At 41.5% G+C, this 16,099-nt stretch overlaps 1 protein-coding gene across 1 annotated transcript in view; it reads right to left on the bottom strand.

Annotated features, from left to right (window-relative positions):
• Positions 1-420: 420 nt before the first annotated feature.
• LOC114773598 (lysine-specific demethylase 9-like) overlaps positions 421-16,099 on the bottom strand; it is a 17,898-nt gene continuing 2,219 nt past the window's right edge. Inside the window, exons 2-7 of the mRNA XM_028965883.1 lie at positions 16,003-16,099; positions 8,548-8,685; positions 8,274-8,416; positions 6,453-6,620; positions 5,568-5,676; positions 421-3,687 (exon numbers count right to left, since the gene is read on the bottom strand). The exon at positions 16,003-16,099 is cut by the window's right edge and continues 547 nt beyond it. Of these exons, the coding sequence (XP_028821716.1) occupies positions 3,187-3,687; positions 5,568-5,676; positions 6,453-6,620; positions 8,274-8,416; positions 8,548-8,685; positions 16,003-16,099 (1,156 nt within the window). The 3' untranslated portion in view covers positions 421-3,186. The remainder of the gene's footprint in view (positions 3,688-5,567; positions 5,677-6,452; positions 6,621-8,273; positions 8,417-8,547; positions 8,686-16,002) is intronic.

Here is a 16,099-nt window from a genome sequence, read left to right as displayed (position 1 = left end):
TTGTGACCTGCGATAGTTAATACAATAACATCAGAACATCCAGCATAACAGCTTATTTTAAGAAGACGCTTTTTTCTATAAACTATATACTGTAGAATTGTGTGGTGCATATGAGAATGCAGTTAAGCATTTCCCTGAATATGTAGCCAGACAATTTAAAGTCTTAAAATGATCATGAATTCATTTTGTGCGAATTATATTTTTTCATGCTGTTATGTGAGAGAGAGGCAGACATGATCGCAGTTCATTCTAATAAAACCCAGTTCCCACAGAGGCCAGAAGCAGTATTACACTTTTTACTTCATGACAATTCTCTTCTATACTATTTTTGGACAACTGCTGCCTCCTTTTCTCTATGGAAAGTAAAGGTAGACTTAAAACAAAGGGTTTATTAAAAATACACCAGACAGGTTATCCAGTCATTAAAAAAAAAGATTTTGATCTAGAAATGTATCTTATATGTAATTACAAAAAATGTACATTTTCCTATGACAATACATTTATACAAACTTCTATTAAAAATGCAAACAAACAAAAAACATTTTAGTACAAATTCAGCAGGAGTGTTCCATTTTTTATAATACAAAGCATGCAACATGTTCCTATGAGCTACTGTACTACAGTACACAGTTAACACAAGGTTGGAAGCTAGTGTTGTGGGACGAGAGAACATTTCAGTTTGCAGTAAAATGCAATTCGGAGCACACAGGACCCCTCGCTCAGCTGCTGCATGCAGACCTCTAGAAGACATGCGGAATTTACTGCTGGAAGAGCAGCTGTAGTGGGTGGCCTAGCGGGTAAGGAAACAGACCAGTACGTATCCCATGCCACTGAGCAAGTACTGTCCCCCCACACGCTGCTCCCTCAGGGGATGGTTAAATACAGAGACCACATTTCACTGTATTCACTGTGTGCTGTGCTGTCACATGTGACAACTTATCACTTTCACTTCAGCTCTTCGCAAAAACAGGTTTCACTTGAGTCATGTCACAACCAAATGCACATTTCAGACCCGTACGGCCATGGGAATACATTCAAAATTCATACATTTACATTCAAACCCAAAGAGGTTTGGATAGGTTCTGGGAAAGAAATGAGAGGTTACCAACACTCTAACACAAGACCTAAATACTTTAGTACTGAAAATGTGTTTTCAGTTCATGGAATGTTAGAAAAGAAGGTCATCCCAAGACAGATGTTGGCAGGAAAATGGTACATCCAGAGGCCAAACTGGGGAAGATCTACAACCAATGTATCACTATAAGCCAGCCAGCCCCATTAGCTCCTCCTCCAGCATCTTTTATAGCCCAGCTTGCAGACCTGAAAACAAATCAAAAACCAGCTCCTGCTGCCTTGCCAGATCACCATACGTTTGCCCAACTTTCAACCTTACCATACGAAACTGCTGGCGGTACCAGCTCAAAAGCTCTAAGAACAGCTTTTATCACCTCCTTATAACCAGTATTAATCTCAGGGCTAAGCGCTGCATAAGCCTCCTGGGCCATACGGTCAACTCCCAACGATTCCTATTCTTCCCTCGGGAAATGCCACTCACATGGGCGACATTCAAACGTTTCAAAAATCCCATCTACCTTATCTGGACAGAATCAGGGCATTAGAGCAAAACACTTAGTCAAGTCAAATCTGGTCTCATGTTCCTGTTGATGCTGATGATCTTGCTGTCTGACTCTGGCCAACTCCAAAGCATTTTCCCTATCCATCTGAAGCATTTCTAGTTCCTTAGCTTTCCTCGCCAGATCTCTCTCAAGACATTTCAGTCTTCAGAGTCAGGTAAAACCTCAGCCTGACAAAACTCAACTCAACTTAAGAGATGTGGCTTTGAAATCCAAACCAAACACACATGGGGCACCTGAGCTGCGAATTCTTCCACATTAAAGGCAGACATTGTCGCTGCTAAATGTTTAACGGATCAAAAACCATTCATGTCAGACAGAACAAGACACATCCTGGTCTGTATCGGTCACAAACAATAAATCTGTTAACAACCAGTCAACCGCTTGCTGACCACAAACCAGGCACCAAACGACTCAGAACCTTCAATATTACTATTGTACCGCACACATAAACACAAGGAAGTATTAGGAAGTCAGCTAAAAACCTGAATGTGTGCAATAGACATGGTGGTCAGCATGGGTGAAATCTAAATAGATGGTGGACCAAAGGGACACCACTTACCTCCAGGCCTCAGTGCAAAACCTGGTCCTGGGCCTAAAACCTGGGGCCGGAGCGTCTTCTATCTTCCTTAACTCTACCAGTTCAAGTAGGGGAAATCCCCACAAACAAAAGAAAACCAAAATGGATCCATGTGCATCCAAATAACTGGGAGGAAGCCAAAAGTTACATCCAGAGGCCAAACTGGGGAAGATCCACAACCAATGTTTCACCATAAGCCAGCCAGCCTCATTAGGTTCTCCTCCAGCTTCTTTTTACCTGAAACCTGGAAGCAAGCTGGTGCCCCCTTGTGGATGGAAAGTGATTGTCTGTCTGTATACTAGGTGTTCTAGGTGTATCCTACACATCCTAACAGCACTTGCTGCTATAAGAGGTCAGCTTTTATGCATGTCAACAAAATGAACATATCAAAGGCTGTACAATTACTATGGAGATTAAGTTAATAAATGAAATTGTACAGTAGTGCACTGTTTTATGTGTTTTATTTAATAGCACATAATGTCATATGAATACAGTGCTTAAAAAGTAATTTGAAAATTTACAGAGTAAGGGGCATAGAAATGTCATACAGATTATATTAATAATCTAATGAAATAAAATTTTAGCATGTGTGGTGCATGTCTTAGTAAATTAAGCAGCTTCTTGCTAGTTTTTGTCAAAGTGGAAACAAAAACCAGCACTAGAGAACAACATGAAAACCACGGCTCTTTTCTCAAATGGAAAAATAAGTGAAATCTCACATTTAATGGGGTAAGTTTTCCTACCTTAAATAAAGTGTGTATATCCCATAGAAAAACCAGCACAACACAATCTGTTTTTGTGTGTGACAGACACTTGTTTGTAAGGAGTTATAAGAGTAAAAAAACATCAGAGGAAACACTGAGCATGTCTGGGTTCATTCCTAAACCTAGATTCAAACATAAAAAACCTTAATACTTCACCATTGTGTTTTAAATAAACTCCGCCTACTGCAAGTCTGGGAGAAGTTAAGAGTCACAAATTGTCATTTGAAATGGACTGTTTATCGGCACCGGGTGTGGCCTTGGAGGTGCAGTCTGAGTAAGCATAAGTCAGTGGCAGCTCAGAATCAAATGGCCATTGGGAGCATGTGACAGGAAGTATCCTAGGATTCGAGCTGGTGGTACCAGAGCACGCTGACAGAGGAGGGCCAGGCTTAGGTGGGCTGGTTGTTCTCTGAAGTAATGTCTCTCCCAGGGCTGGGTCCTTCAGGTGGTGGACACTGGTTGGCTCTTTGGCTTCAGGTGACTTGGGGACATTGGACTTAGCCACTTCCTCTCTTTCAGACAGATCAGGGTGGTAATGCTTCAGACGCACATGCCAGGCCAGGCTGCAGACAGCTGACACAGTTTTGAACTGGTGGATAACATTTCGTGGAATGAAGTAAATGTCATTATCACACAGCTGGACACGGGCATATCGGATCCCTTCACGCCGTAGCTGGTTCAGCTTGGCATCGTCTACCCACTGCACACACTGAGGAGAACATAAAAAAATAGTCATAAAATGGAAATGGTCATAAAATAAAAAAACATGAATGAGAAGGTGTGTCCAAACTTTTGGCCTGTACTGTATATTAGAAAAAGTGCAACAAATGTGAGGAATTATAATGTACTACGGAAATGATAAAAACCCATCACAAATTAGAGCAAACAAACATGATAAATCAAAATGTAAAGTGATTATATAAAAAACATTCAACCCAGAATTAGTTGTTCAGTGCAAAAAGGATCAGCAAATATTGATTTGAGACTCCTTTCAGAGAGAGCCCACCTCAATGCTTATTTCTAGTTGGACATCAATATGTCACACTGCACACTTCCAGACAACATGGAACGGTCTTTGGGCATACAAGTCGACTTCAGTGCACAGTGCCACACCTTCCGTGTTTGGTATGCAGCCAACTGTAACTGAGAGCTCACTCACAGGATGTAGTGCACACATTAGGGCTGCAAGATTTCGGGAAAATATGCAATATTGTTGTTGAATTTTGCGATTAATTTTATTATTATTAGCTATTTAAAAAAAAACTCATTTATATATGTAATGATCATACTAAAATAAACAGGTAATATATATTCATCTGATCTAATTAAATCTAATTCAGGCTAAAAAGAAACAATATGTCAAGGAAGTTGCAAATATTTAGACTTCAAAACATTATAAATGACTTATAACCCTCAGCAGATATTCTGATTTCTGGATTGCTGTTACCAGGGACCTGCCAACACAATATGAATTGCTTTCAAAGATTACTTTTTATTTACATGTAACCATACACTCATCAAGAGTGTCTTTAAACAAGAGCATCTTTTAAACAAAATATTTCCTTGCCATGCCTGTTTTTTTATATATATAAAAATATTATTAAACAAAAATGAAATAAGAAAATACTATTAAACAAAGTGTACAGGCCTCAAATAAATTGGTATGTAGTGGAAATACAAACATATTGTCAACATTCACATAAATTAAAATTAATATTAACATGTAAACATTACATGGCCCATTACATAATTTAATGCTGCGTCCGAAATCGCATACTACTTGAGTAGGTACTACATTTGAATTAGATTTTTATATTTTACACTTGACCTGACCTCGGGGCGACGGCTTGTCACAAATAGTATATCGTATGCGATTTCGGAAGCAGCATAAATTTCATTTATTGCAACTCTTTGCGATACAGATATTGCGTATACTATTATCGTGATAATGATAATGATATATCGTGCAGCCCTAGCACACATGCATATAAAATGTTCAATAACCAACAATTTAACTCAATACATTGATTGCTTAGATCAACACAGTTACCGTCACCCAATCCAGTTATTTGGATCATTATTTGATCAATATGTGATAAACATATCAGAATGGTGCATTAAGTTACATTTCTCCAGAGCAGTAGTTACAGGGACAGTCCCCCCCGGAGACACTCAGGGTTAAGTGTTTTGCTCATGGACACAATGAAAGTAAGTGGGATTTGAACTTGGCTCTTCTGGTTCATAGCAATTGTGTTACCCACTAGGCTACTACCACCCATTCCCAACCTTTCCGCTTCCTTGGCTGCTAGGCTTCCACTGCTCCACTGTGCCAAGTCAGTATGGAGTGGTAGAAGCTTAATGGATACCATACTCACCTCTTTACCAGACAACCGCAAGGTTGCAGATTCCATTTACATTTAATACTACTGTGTCTATTCTGAGAAATCATGCCATAGCAGCCACCACTGTATGTAATCTTTTGATTTTCACAGGGAAAGACTGCCTCATTTTTTGTATTTGAGTTATTAAAATGTCCTTTCACATTAAATCAAATTGTAACAATGGTGGTGTAGGAGATGTTGCTCCTACCTGAGACACGGGTGGCTCATACAGATCAAGCTGGAGCCGCTGAACCACATCACTGAAGTCTTCTGCCTGAAAACACACCACGTCCTTGGTTACACGTGGCCTGTCACTCCTACCAGAAACAAACAGAAAAGATGATCAGAATGGTTGAAATCAAAATGATACTGCCCAATATCAATGGGAAAGTATCAAAGCACAACTGTTGCCTTGTGTATCTGCAAGCTGCATGTTGAATGTAGGGCTGGGCCATAACACGGTCGATGATGGTGAAAAATTCAGCTTGATCTCGCTGATCAGCTTTGGACATTTTTGGCATATTTTGTATGTGTATTTGACACGCAGCTGCCAGACATCGTAAGTTCCAGGAGTCTCACGCATATTGATAGCAACTCCCTGATGTTCGTAAATTAAATAAAATAACCTGGAAACTAAAGCAAGCAAAAGAGACTGTGCATCACACAGCCATGAAGAAATGCGAGAGAGACATGGAGAGAACCTGCTTTTGTATGGGTCACCAGAGCATCCTGATTGGCTTATTTTGTTAAGTAATGCATTCAGATTTCAGGCCCAAAGAATATAAATATAAACCCCATTTCACCTCAGGTTGGAAATATGGAGCAATGCGCAGTACCACTTGATGTGGTTCAGTGCGTAAAGCTAGCAAGGAGAAAAATGGCTGGCCGAGGAAGCCCGAGATAGTCATGGTTTCACGTTGATAAAATGTTTGGTTTCAGCCAGGTAACATTTTTGGCCATATCGACCAGTTCTAGTTTCAAAATTAAAAGTTTTCAAATTCAAATTTTATTTGTCACATACACAGTCATACACGGTATGATATGCAGTGAACATAACACAATATAAAATATTATAAAATTCACACACACTCACCATTCTCCAAACTGCACTGCCTTCAAGATCCCGACAGCAGCGGTACTCTGCCAATCAAAGCTCTGACCCACATGGTCCGCGTGTGCTCGGGTCCGGTCCTCAAACAGAACCTCACGTGGTTCACTTGTGCGGGGCAAGTAGTGAAGATTCTTAATTTCATTCATGGACCTAAAGTAATGTGAGAAAATGCATTCAATTAATAATAGGAACAGAAGCAAATCCTGAACAAAGAAAATCTTTAATATCACATGGTCCTAAGTATTCAGACCCTTTGCTCAGTATTTAGTAGAAGCACCATATTAATCTAATCCAGCTATTTTGGGAAAGATGCAGCAAGTTTCTCACACCTGGATTTGGGGATCCTAGTAAGATTCCTCCTTGCAGATCTCTCAGGTTGGATGGTAAACGTTGGTGGACACCCATTTTAAGGTCTCTCCAGAGATGCTGAATTGGATTGAAGTCAGGGCTCTGGCTGGACCATTCAAGAACAGTCATAGAGTTGTTGTGAAGCCACTTCTTCATTATTTTTAGCAGTGTGCTTAGGGTCATTGTCTTGTTGGAAGGTAAACCTTGGGTCCAGTCTGAGATCCTAAGCACTCTAGAGAAGGATTCCGTCCAGGGTGTCCCTGTACTTGGCCGCATTCATCTTTTCCTTGATGCAACCAGTTGTCCTGTCCCTGCGGCTGCAAAACACCCCACAGCATGATGCTGCCACCACCATGCTTCACGGTTGGGGCTTTATTGGACAGCTGGTGAAAAGTGTCTGGTTTTCTCTACACATGCTTAGAATTAAGGTCAAAAAGTTCTATCTTGGTCTCATCACACCAGAGAATCTTATTTCTCACCATATTTGAGTCCTTCGGGTGTTTTTTAGCACACTCCATGCAGGCTTTAATGTGTCTTGTACTGAAGAGACGCTTCTGTCGGGCCACTCTGCCATAAAGCCCCAACTGGTGGGGAGCTACAGTCATGGTTGACTTTTTACAACTTTCTCCCATCTCCTGACTGCATCTCTAGAGCTCAGCCACAGTGACCTTTGGGCTCTTCTTCCCATGGGCTCTTCTTCCTCCCAGTTTGGCCAGACAGCCAGCTCTACGAAGGGCTCTGGTCCTCCCAAACGTCTTTCATTTAAGGATTATGGAGGCCATTGTGGAACCTTTTTTGTAGCCTTGGCCAGATCTATGCATTGCCACAACTCTGTCTCTGAGTTCTTCAGGCAGTTCCTTTGACCTCATTATTCTCATTTGCTCTGACCTGCATTGTGAGCTGTAAGGTCTTATATAGACAGGGGTGTGGCTTTCCTAATCAAGTCCAGTCAGTATAAACAGAGCTGGACTGAAACGAAGGTGTAGAACCATCTCAACGTTGATCAGAAGAAATGGACAGAACCTGAGTTAAATATATAAGCATCACAGCAAAGGGTCTGAATACTTAGGACCATGTGATATTCCAGTTTTTCTTTGTTAATAAATCAGTAAAATTCCCTAAATTCTGTGTTTTTCTGTCATTATGGGGTGCTTTTTGTACATCAATCAGGAAAAATGATTTTAGCAAATGGTTACAATATAACAAAAAAAAAAAAAAAAAGGGGGTCTGAATACTTTCAGACTCCACTGTATATAAATAACAATAAGATAACATAATGGACACTGTAAAGAGCAAAAATAATGATTTCAATAATGGTCAACATGGCCTAAAATAATTATGCTAGATGTTTAAGTTATAATACATATATTAATAATAATAATAATTATTATTATTATCTTGAAATTTTAGAAATAATTTAAAGATGTTAATATAGGAGGGATATATTGTGAGGACCTGCGTCGTTTGAATGGGGATTTGGGCATATCTGCTGTTGGCACCATCTGCTCTCCTGGTCGAACCCACATGATAGGTCCGTCATCACTCTGGGACCTGCAGCTCAGCTTCAGGCTGGAGAGACTCCCCCATGGCAGAGTCAACTAGAGACACACCCCAAATGTGACATTGGTGATTTATATACACAACAAAACAGACAAGATTTTAATAGTCCCCAGTACGAGTCCTTAATTCACCAGACCGTCTGTGCTACGCAGCCAATTCCCCTTCTCACCTTCAAAAATGGTGACTCCTCTAGCATGTCCAAGAATTCTGGGAAATAATCCCCCACCTCCTCATCCACAGCACCTACTAAACTTATCTGCCGCATAGGACCAGCCCGGTATGTTCCTGAACAGTAGGTCCTGTTCACCTGCTCAAAAACACACAAAATGAACACCACATTTTCATGCACTCATGTATTATTGGCAGAGAATATAAAGATACATTTAAATAAAATGTAATTTTACATTAGTTAAATGCACGTCAGGCTATGAATTCTGTATTTCACACCACTTAAAAAGCACATCTTCAGTGATGTTTGAAAGTTTGTGAATCACACATTTTGCAAAAATATCAGTATAGTCTTATTTGGTACACATCTAAGCACCAATTTGTCATCTTAATGAATTAATACAACAGACAATATAAAACTTAGATATAAACAAAAATATTTGAAATTGAGTACAAAAATCATGTGAACCCTCTATTGCGTGTGGTACCTCTTTTAACAGCAATTCCTCAAAATCATTTTCTGTAACCACCAATCACTTTGTTGCATCTGCTTTGGGAACATGTGACGTGCAGTGCATGTGGAAAGTATTTATAGCGCATACATTTTGTTATGTTACAGCCTTATTACAAAATGGATACAATTCTTTATATTAAATTAACTTCTGCTCAAGACTTTGTTGATGCACCTTTGGCAACAATGTGGCCAAAACGGTGGCCTGCATGTCTACATCAAGAACAGCTCTGTCTCTGTGCAGGTTTCAGCAGTCAGATGCAGACCATTCTACATACAGAGAGAGTTCACCGCTGTGATCATTATCGCGTCTACAGACAGACTAGCTGGAAGGCTTCTTCATTGTCGTGGGAGACTTCAACAATGCAAAACGCAAATCAGCACTGCCAACACTGACCTTGCGACACAAGCGGACAATATGCTAGGCCTTGTTAACACAAACATCCAGCGTGCATACAAGGCTACACTACTCCCCCACATCCCCAGCCTACAGACCCATCATCAAGCAGTTCAGACCAGAGGGTGGTAGTAGTCTAGTGGGTAACACACTCGCCTATGAACCAGAAGACCCGGGTTCGAATCCCACTTACTACCATTGTGTCCCTGAGCAAGACACTTAACCCTAAGTTGCTCCAGGGAGACTGTCCCTGTAACTACTGATTGTAAGTCGCTCTGGATAAGGGCGTCTGATAAATGCTGTAAATGTAAATGTAAATGTAACCAGAGCGGTGAGAATGTGGCCCCAGGGAGCCGTCTCTGCCGTCCAGGACTGTTTTGACTGCACAGACTGGGAAATGTTTAGGGATGCAGCCACCTATGACCACTCTGACCTCAGTCACCTGCTACATCAGCAAGTGTGTTGAGGATGTCACAGTCTCAAAGTCTGCCATCACCCGACCAAACAACAAACCCTGGTTCTCTGCAAAGCTGCACAACCTGGTGAAAATCGGGGACTCTGCAAAGACAAGAGCCAGAGCCAACTTGTTACTTAAGAAGGCAAAGCAAGCTTATGCAGAGAAAACAGCCACTTCACGTCTTCAAAGGACACACCGTGCATGTGCCAGGGTATCCAGACCATCATGTGCTACAAGCCAACCCATCAAGACTGCAGCAATGACCCCTCCCTGCCAGATGAACCCATGGGACCAGACAACATACTGGGTCAGGTGGTGCAGGACTGTGCTGAGCAGCTTGCAGATATCTTGAACACATCACTGAGATCAGCCGTGATACCTGCATGCCTCAAAACCAGTAAGATCGTCCCAGTGCCTCAGAAGTCAACTGTGTCCTGCCTCAATGAATACCAGCCCATAACACTAACACCCATCATTATTTACATTTACAGCATTTATCAGACGCCCTTATCCAGAGCGACTTACAATCAGTAATTACAGGGACAGTCTCCAGGGACAGCAACTTAAGGTTAAGTGTCTTGCTCAGGGACACAATGGTAGTAAGTGGGATTTGAACCCAGGTCTTCTGGTTCACAGGCGAGTGTCTTACCCACTAGGCTACTACCACCATTATGAAGTGCTTGGAGAAGCTGGTACTGTGGCACATGAAGACCCAACTCCCAAAGGATCTGGACACAATTCAGTTTGTTTACTGCTCGAATCGCTCCACAGATGATGGAATTTTCTTCCACCCTACATGCAATAAAAAATTATTTTTATGCCAGAATGCTGTTTATTGACTTCAGCTCAGCATTCAATACCATCATCCCTCAGAAGCTGTTAATGAAGTTAGACCTGCTGGGAATTAGCTCTGGAACTGGATCTTGGAGTTCAGACAGGCCTCAGTCTGTGTCTATAGGAAATAACCCCTCCAAGGTCCTCAGATTGAACACAGGTTCCCCACAAGGATGCTGCTCAGCCCACTGCTGTTCACTCTGCTGACACACGACTGTGCTGCACAGTACAGTTCCAACCACATCATCAAGTTCGCAGATGACACAACGGTAGTCTGCTTACAGAGAGGAGATAAAACATCTGGTGGAACAATCTGACTCTCAATGTCACCAAGACCAAAGAGATGGTTGTCAACTTCAGGAAGAAACCGACTGCCCCCACCCCACTGCTTGAGATAGTCAGCATTGTGAAGTTCCTGGTTGTGCACATGACAGATGACCCCTCCTTGAGCCTCAACTCCACATCAACCACCACCAAGAAAGCCAATCAATGACTGCACTTCCTCAGAAAACTGACAAAGGCCAGCCTCCCACCCTCACATCGTTCAACCGGGGACCACTGAGAGCGTTCTCTGCTGCTACATCACTGTCACTTGAACTTAATCTTGAACTTCCTTTGCACTGTAACTGCCCAATCGAGGCCCAGCCATAGCATTTCAGTTGGATTCAGGTTCAGACTCTGACGAAGATAGAATGCAAATTTGCTTCAGCCACTGGCTTGAGGTTTTGTTCTAGAATTTCTTGATAAACCTCATAGTTTTCTTCATTATGTAGAGCTGCTCAGGTCCAGAAGAATGTCCACCTCTACTCATGCTGCCTCCTCTACAACGCAGTGCATCCAGAAAGCATGTGTATGATGATACAAGTTTGGTACACCTGTTTTTGGCCAGTTTTTCCCATTCTTCTTTGCAGAACTTCTCAATCAGTTTGGATGGTTTAGCATCAGAGCAAAGCCATTTCCCCATCTCTCCAGAAAGAGCACTCCTAAAAGGAGATGTCCTAAAGCCACTCCTTTGTCTTGAACATGTGCCTAGGCATATTGTCCTGTTGAAAGACGAGCATTCACCCCAGTCCAAAGTCCAGAGCACTCTAGAACAGGTTATCAAGGATGTTCGGTCATGATGTCAGGATAACACACTCGTCTATGAACCAAAACCAAAACAAACCAGGAATAAGGCCGACACGGATGGCATAACTTGTTATAGTAGCGACTATTTTAACTTCTTTAATACTAAAATTGTTAGGAATAGAGATAGGATTTGAAACATGACAAACAACTCTGTCAATATTTTTATGGAAAACAATATTCATATAGCAGATCGCCGATTAGAACACTTCAGCCTCTTTAAAGAGGCTGAATTAATTTAACTAATATCATCATCAAATCAATGTACGTGTATATTAGATTGGCTTCCTACAAGTTTCCTTAAACAAGTAGCACCTGATGTCACTTAGCACCAGCAACGTGCCATGTTCCTTCAAGGTCGAAGTAATAAGACCCCTGATTAAAAAACCCAACCTTGGTTGTAGCCCAGCAGCTGTGTGGGTACCTATCCAGCAACAACATTCAAGAAGGATTCTGGCTTCCATCTTAGGTCCATAGCTGTTTTCCTTATACATGTTACCATGTTATTCATAATACAACATTAACTTTCACTGCTATGCCGACAACACACAGTCGTATGTATCCGCAATGCCAGATGAGAGGCAGCAGGTGAACAGAATAGAAAATTGTCTGAAGGACATTAGACAGTGGATGCTCACTAACTTTCTTCTGTTAAACCCTGATAAGACACAAGTTCTTGTACGTAAGCTGTCTGACTACATCATAACTCTGGATAGCCTTTCTATCTCACCAAGAGTAAACTCCAGCTAGGTCAAAATGCCACATTTATCAGATGCCCATATCAAGAGGGACAGTTACAGGGACAGTCACCCTGGAGCAACTTAGGGTTAAGTGTCTTGCTCAGGGACACAATGGTAGTAAGTGGAATTTGAACCTGAGTCTTCTGTTTCAAAGGTGAGTATCTTACTCACTAGAGGGATCCTGGTGCCTGGCAATAAACAGCTGACCAATTGCATGCTCACTTTACCCTGGAAGGGTATCCTGGTCCCTCTCTGACTCACTCCTTCCCAAGGTTTCCTCCTTTGAGAAGGATGCCAAAGGAAGCTGTGGCCATGATGAGTCACATTAATTTAGTAGAAAAATGTGCATGTTAGCATGCATTCAAGTTCAAATGAGGAAATGCTGAAAATGTGGAGTGGATGCCGAAACAAGCATGTGTACGATTAAACCCCACATTCAGGGTGTGTGTCTGACCCACCATGAAAAATTCTGTACAGGACAAAAGACCATAATCAGAGACTAAATGAAAGGGATTCAATGTGAACGAGTGAAGGGTGTCTCCCGAAGGCAAGATCATTTACATTTACGGCATTTATCAGACGCCCTTATCCAGAGCGACTTACAATCAGTAGTTAAAGGGACAGTCCCCCCGGAACAATTTAGGGTTAAGTGTCTTGCTCAGGGACACAATGGTAGTAAGTGAGTAAGTTTTTGGGAATAGCACGCGACCTGTGGATGCCAAGCCATTGGTCAAACTGTGCGGAAATAAAAGCCCTTCGACCAGATTGTGCTCGACCCGTAGGTCATATTGAGCAGAGAGGCCAGGCCTTCGGCCTTCATGGTTTTAGCGTTGTGGCCTTGAACTCAAGACCCCTGTTGATTGCACTGACATGTCCAATATGTCGGATCATGAGTCTTTTTTTCAGTAATGCAAGTTTGATTAAAATTACAAGCACGTTGTAGAACAAACGAAAACATTTAATGATTAAAACAAGGTTATCGTATTATTATATTATAGTTTCATTATAGACTCAAGAATACACTGCATCATTCCAGACATGGAAAACACCCGGATATCTTTCATGTATTTTCAACCACACATTGCTTTCTTTTTCACTTTACTGTAATGAAAGAGCATCCAAAGATTGCTTTGTCATGTTCTCCATTCAATCTGCTACACAATCACAAGTAGTGATGGGTGTAGAATTCTGAGAAGTTGAAAAGAACCTAGTCCATTTTGGAATAATGTGGAAAAAGTTAGTACTTTCCACATGCTCTGTATTTTGTCATAAATTTCATTGACAAAAACAACACTACTCTGTAGAGGATATGAGGACTACAACTGCAGCTGTGTTTAAGAATCTAATGCAGGAAACATTTGATTTTTCTAGGTTGGTTTGGACATGATCATGACCAATCCTTGGACCTGAGCACACCTGGGACATCATGGCTCCATCCACCAACCGGATGTCCAGGAGTTGGCGGATGCTTTAGTTCAGATTTGGGAGGAGACCCTCAGAAGAGCACCCGCCACCTCATCAGGAGCATGCCCAGGCGTTGTAGGAAGGTCATACAGGAACATGGCGGCAACACATACTACTGAGATGTATGTAGCCTGTAGTCTGTTTGTCCACTTTAATTTTGAGTGCGACTCTAAATCCAGACCTCCATGATTTGATCAATTTGATTTCTAGCGATAATATTTGTGTGATTTTGTTGTCAGTATTTAATAAGACTATTTCATTCATTCAGATGTAGGATGCCTTATTTTAGTGGCATGTATGAGCATGTATATTTAATCTTGCCTTTCTTGGTCAACAATATTAAACTACCAGCATTTACGGAGAATAGTTCATTCATGAACATAAAGTGCATCCGGAAAGTATTCACAGCACACAAGTTTATCCTCATATTTTATGTGACAGCCTTATTCCAAAATTGATTAAATTCATCAGAATTCTATAATGACAACATGAAAAAAAGTTTACTACGCTTTTGTTAAATGTATTAAAAATAAAAACAGACAATCACATAAGTATTCACAGCATTTGCCATTAAGCTCAAGATGTAGCTCAGGTGCCTCCTGTTTTCTCTGATCATCCTTGAGATGTTTCTGCAGATTAACTGGAGTCCACCTGTGGAAAAACAGTTGACTGGACATGAAAGACACACACCTTCTATATAAGGTCCCACAGGTGACAGCTCATGTCAGAGTTCAAACCAAGCATGACGTCAAAGGAAAATTCTCTGGCCTGATGAGACAAAGATGAAACTCTTTGGTGTGAATGCCAGGCATCTCATTTGGAGGGAGAGGCACGGCTCATCACCGAGTCAGTACCATCCCTACAGTGAAGCACGGTGAATCAAGCTGTTGGGATGTTTTCTGGCTGCAGTCAGGAAGGAAAGATGGCTGCAGCAATGTACGGAGACATCCTGGATGAAAACCTGCTCCAGACTGGGGCGACGGTTCATCTTTCAGCAGGACAACAACCCTAAGCACCCAGCCAAGATATCCAAGGAGTGGCTTCAGGACAACTCTGTGAATGTCCTTGAGTGGCCAAGCCAGAGCCCAGACTTGAATCTGATTGAACATCTCTGGAGAGATCTTAAAATGGCTGTGAACCGGCCCTTCCCATCCAACCTGATGGAGCTTGAGAGCTGCTGCAAAGAGGAATGGGCCAAACTGGCCAAGGATCGGTGGACCAAGCTTGTGGCATCATATTCAAAAAGACTTTAATTGCTACATCAACCAAGTATCGAGCAAAGGCTGTGAATGCTTTTTTCATGTTGTCATTATGGGGTGATGTGTGTAGTATTCTGAGAAAAAGGTACATTTTGGAATAAGACTAACATAAAAAATGTTTCCGGATGCTCTGTATTTGGTCCTGAATTGCATTGACGAAAACAACAGTACTCTGTAGAGGCTACAGGAAGTACTGCAGCTGCGTTTAAGGATCCAATGCAGGAAACTTCTAGTTTGTTTTGGACATCATCCTGACCATCTTGATATGATCGCAGACAAAAAGTTATCATAAGAAAGAAATTGCTCAGGAATGTTGGAAAAGCATTCCCATTGACAATCTTAAAGAGCTTTTATATTTCTGCAGAAATATGACCTAGAAGATAATCAGATGATTGGACATTCAATTAAACAGACAAAAATATTACAATAAATCGTTGTTATTTATTGTGGAAAACGTCTTACTGCAGCATCACTGTGGCCGAGTATTAAACATTTACTACATGTTATGTAATAGTCAGGAAAAAAGGCCCATACATGACATATGCCAAAACATCTGACTGGTAGATGGTTTTTCACAGGAGCTTCCTCAACAACGCATGGGAACTTTTTAGAGAATAGTGGAGGATAAGCATTTGAGAGGGGATTTGGGGATGGTACAGTAGGGCCCACCTGAGAGTGGAATTTGGAGATGGTGGTCGTCTCAATGTCCTTCTTCCCCAACATCTCCACTTTGACGGGTGTGTTTGGGAAGCTGAATGCAAAGTAG

This window comes from Denticeps clupeoides, unplaced genomic scaffold (assembly GCF_900700375.1).
Source record: "Denticeps clupeoides unplaced genomic scaffold, fDenClu1.1, whole genome shotgun sequence".
In the NCBI taxonomy this organism is placed as follows: domain Eukaryota; kingdom Metazoa; phylum Chordata; class Actinopteri; order Clupeiformes; family Denticipitidae; genus Denticeps; species Denticeps clupeoides.
This window is presented reverse-complemented; position numbering and strand designations above follow the sequence as displayed.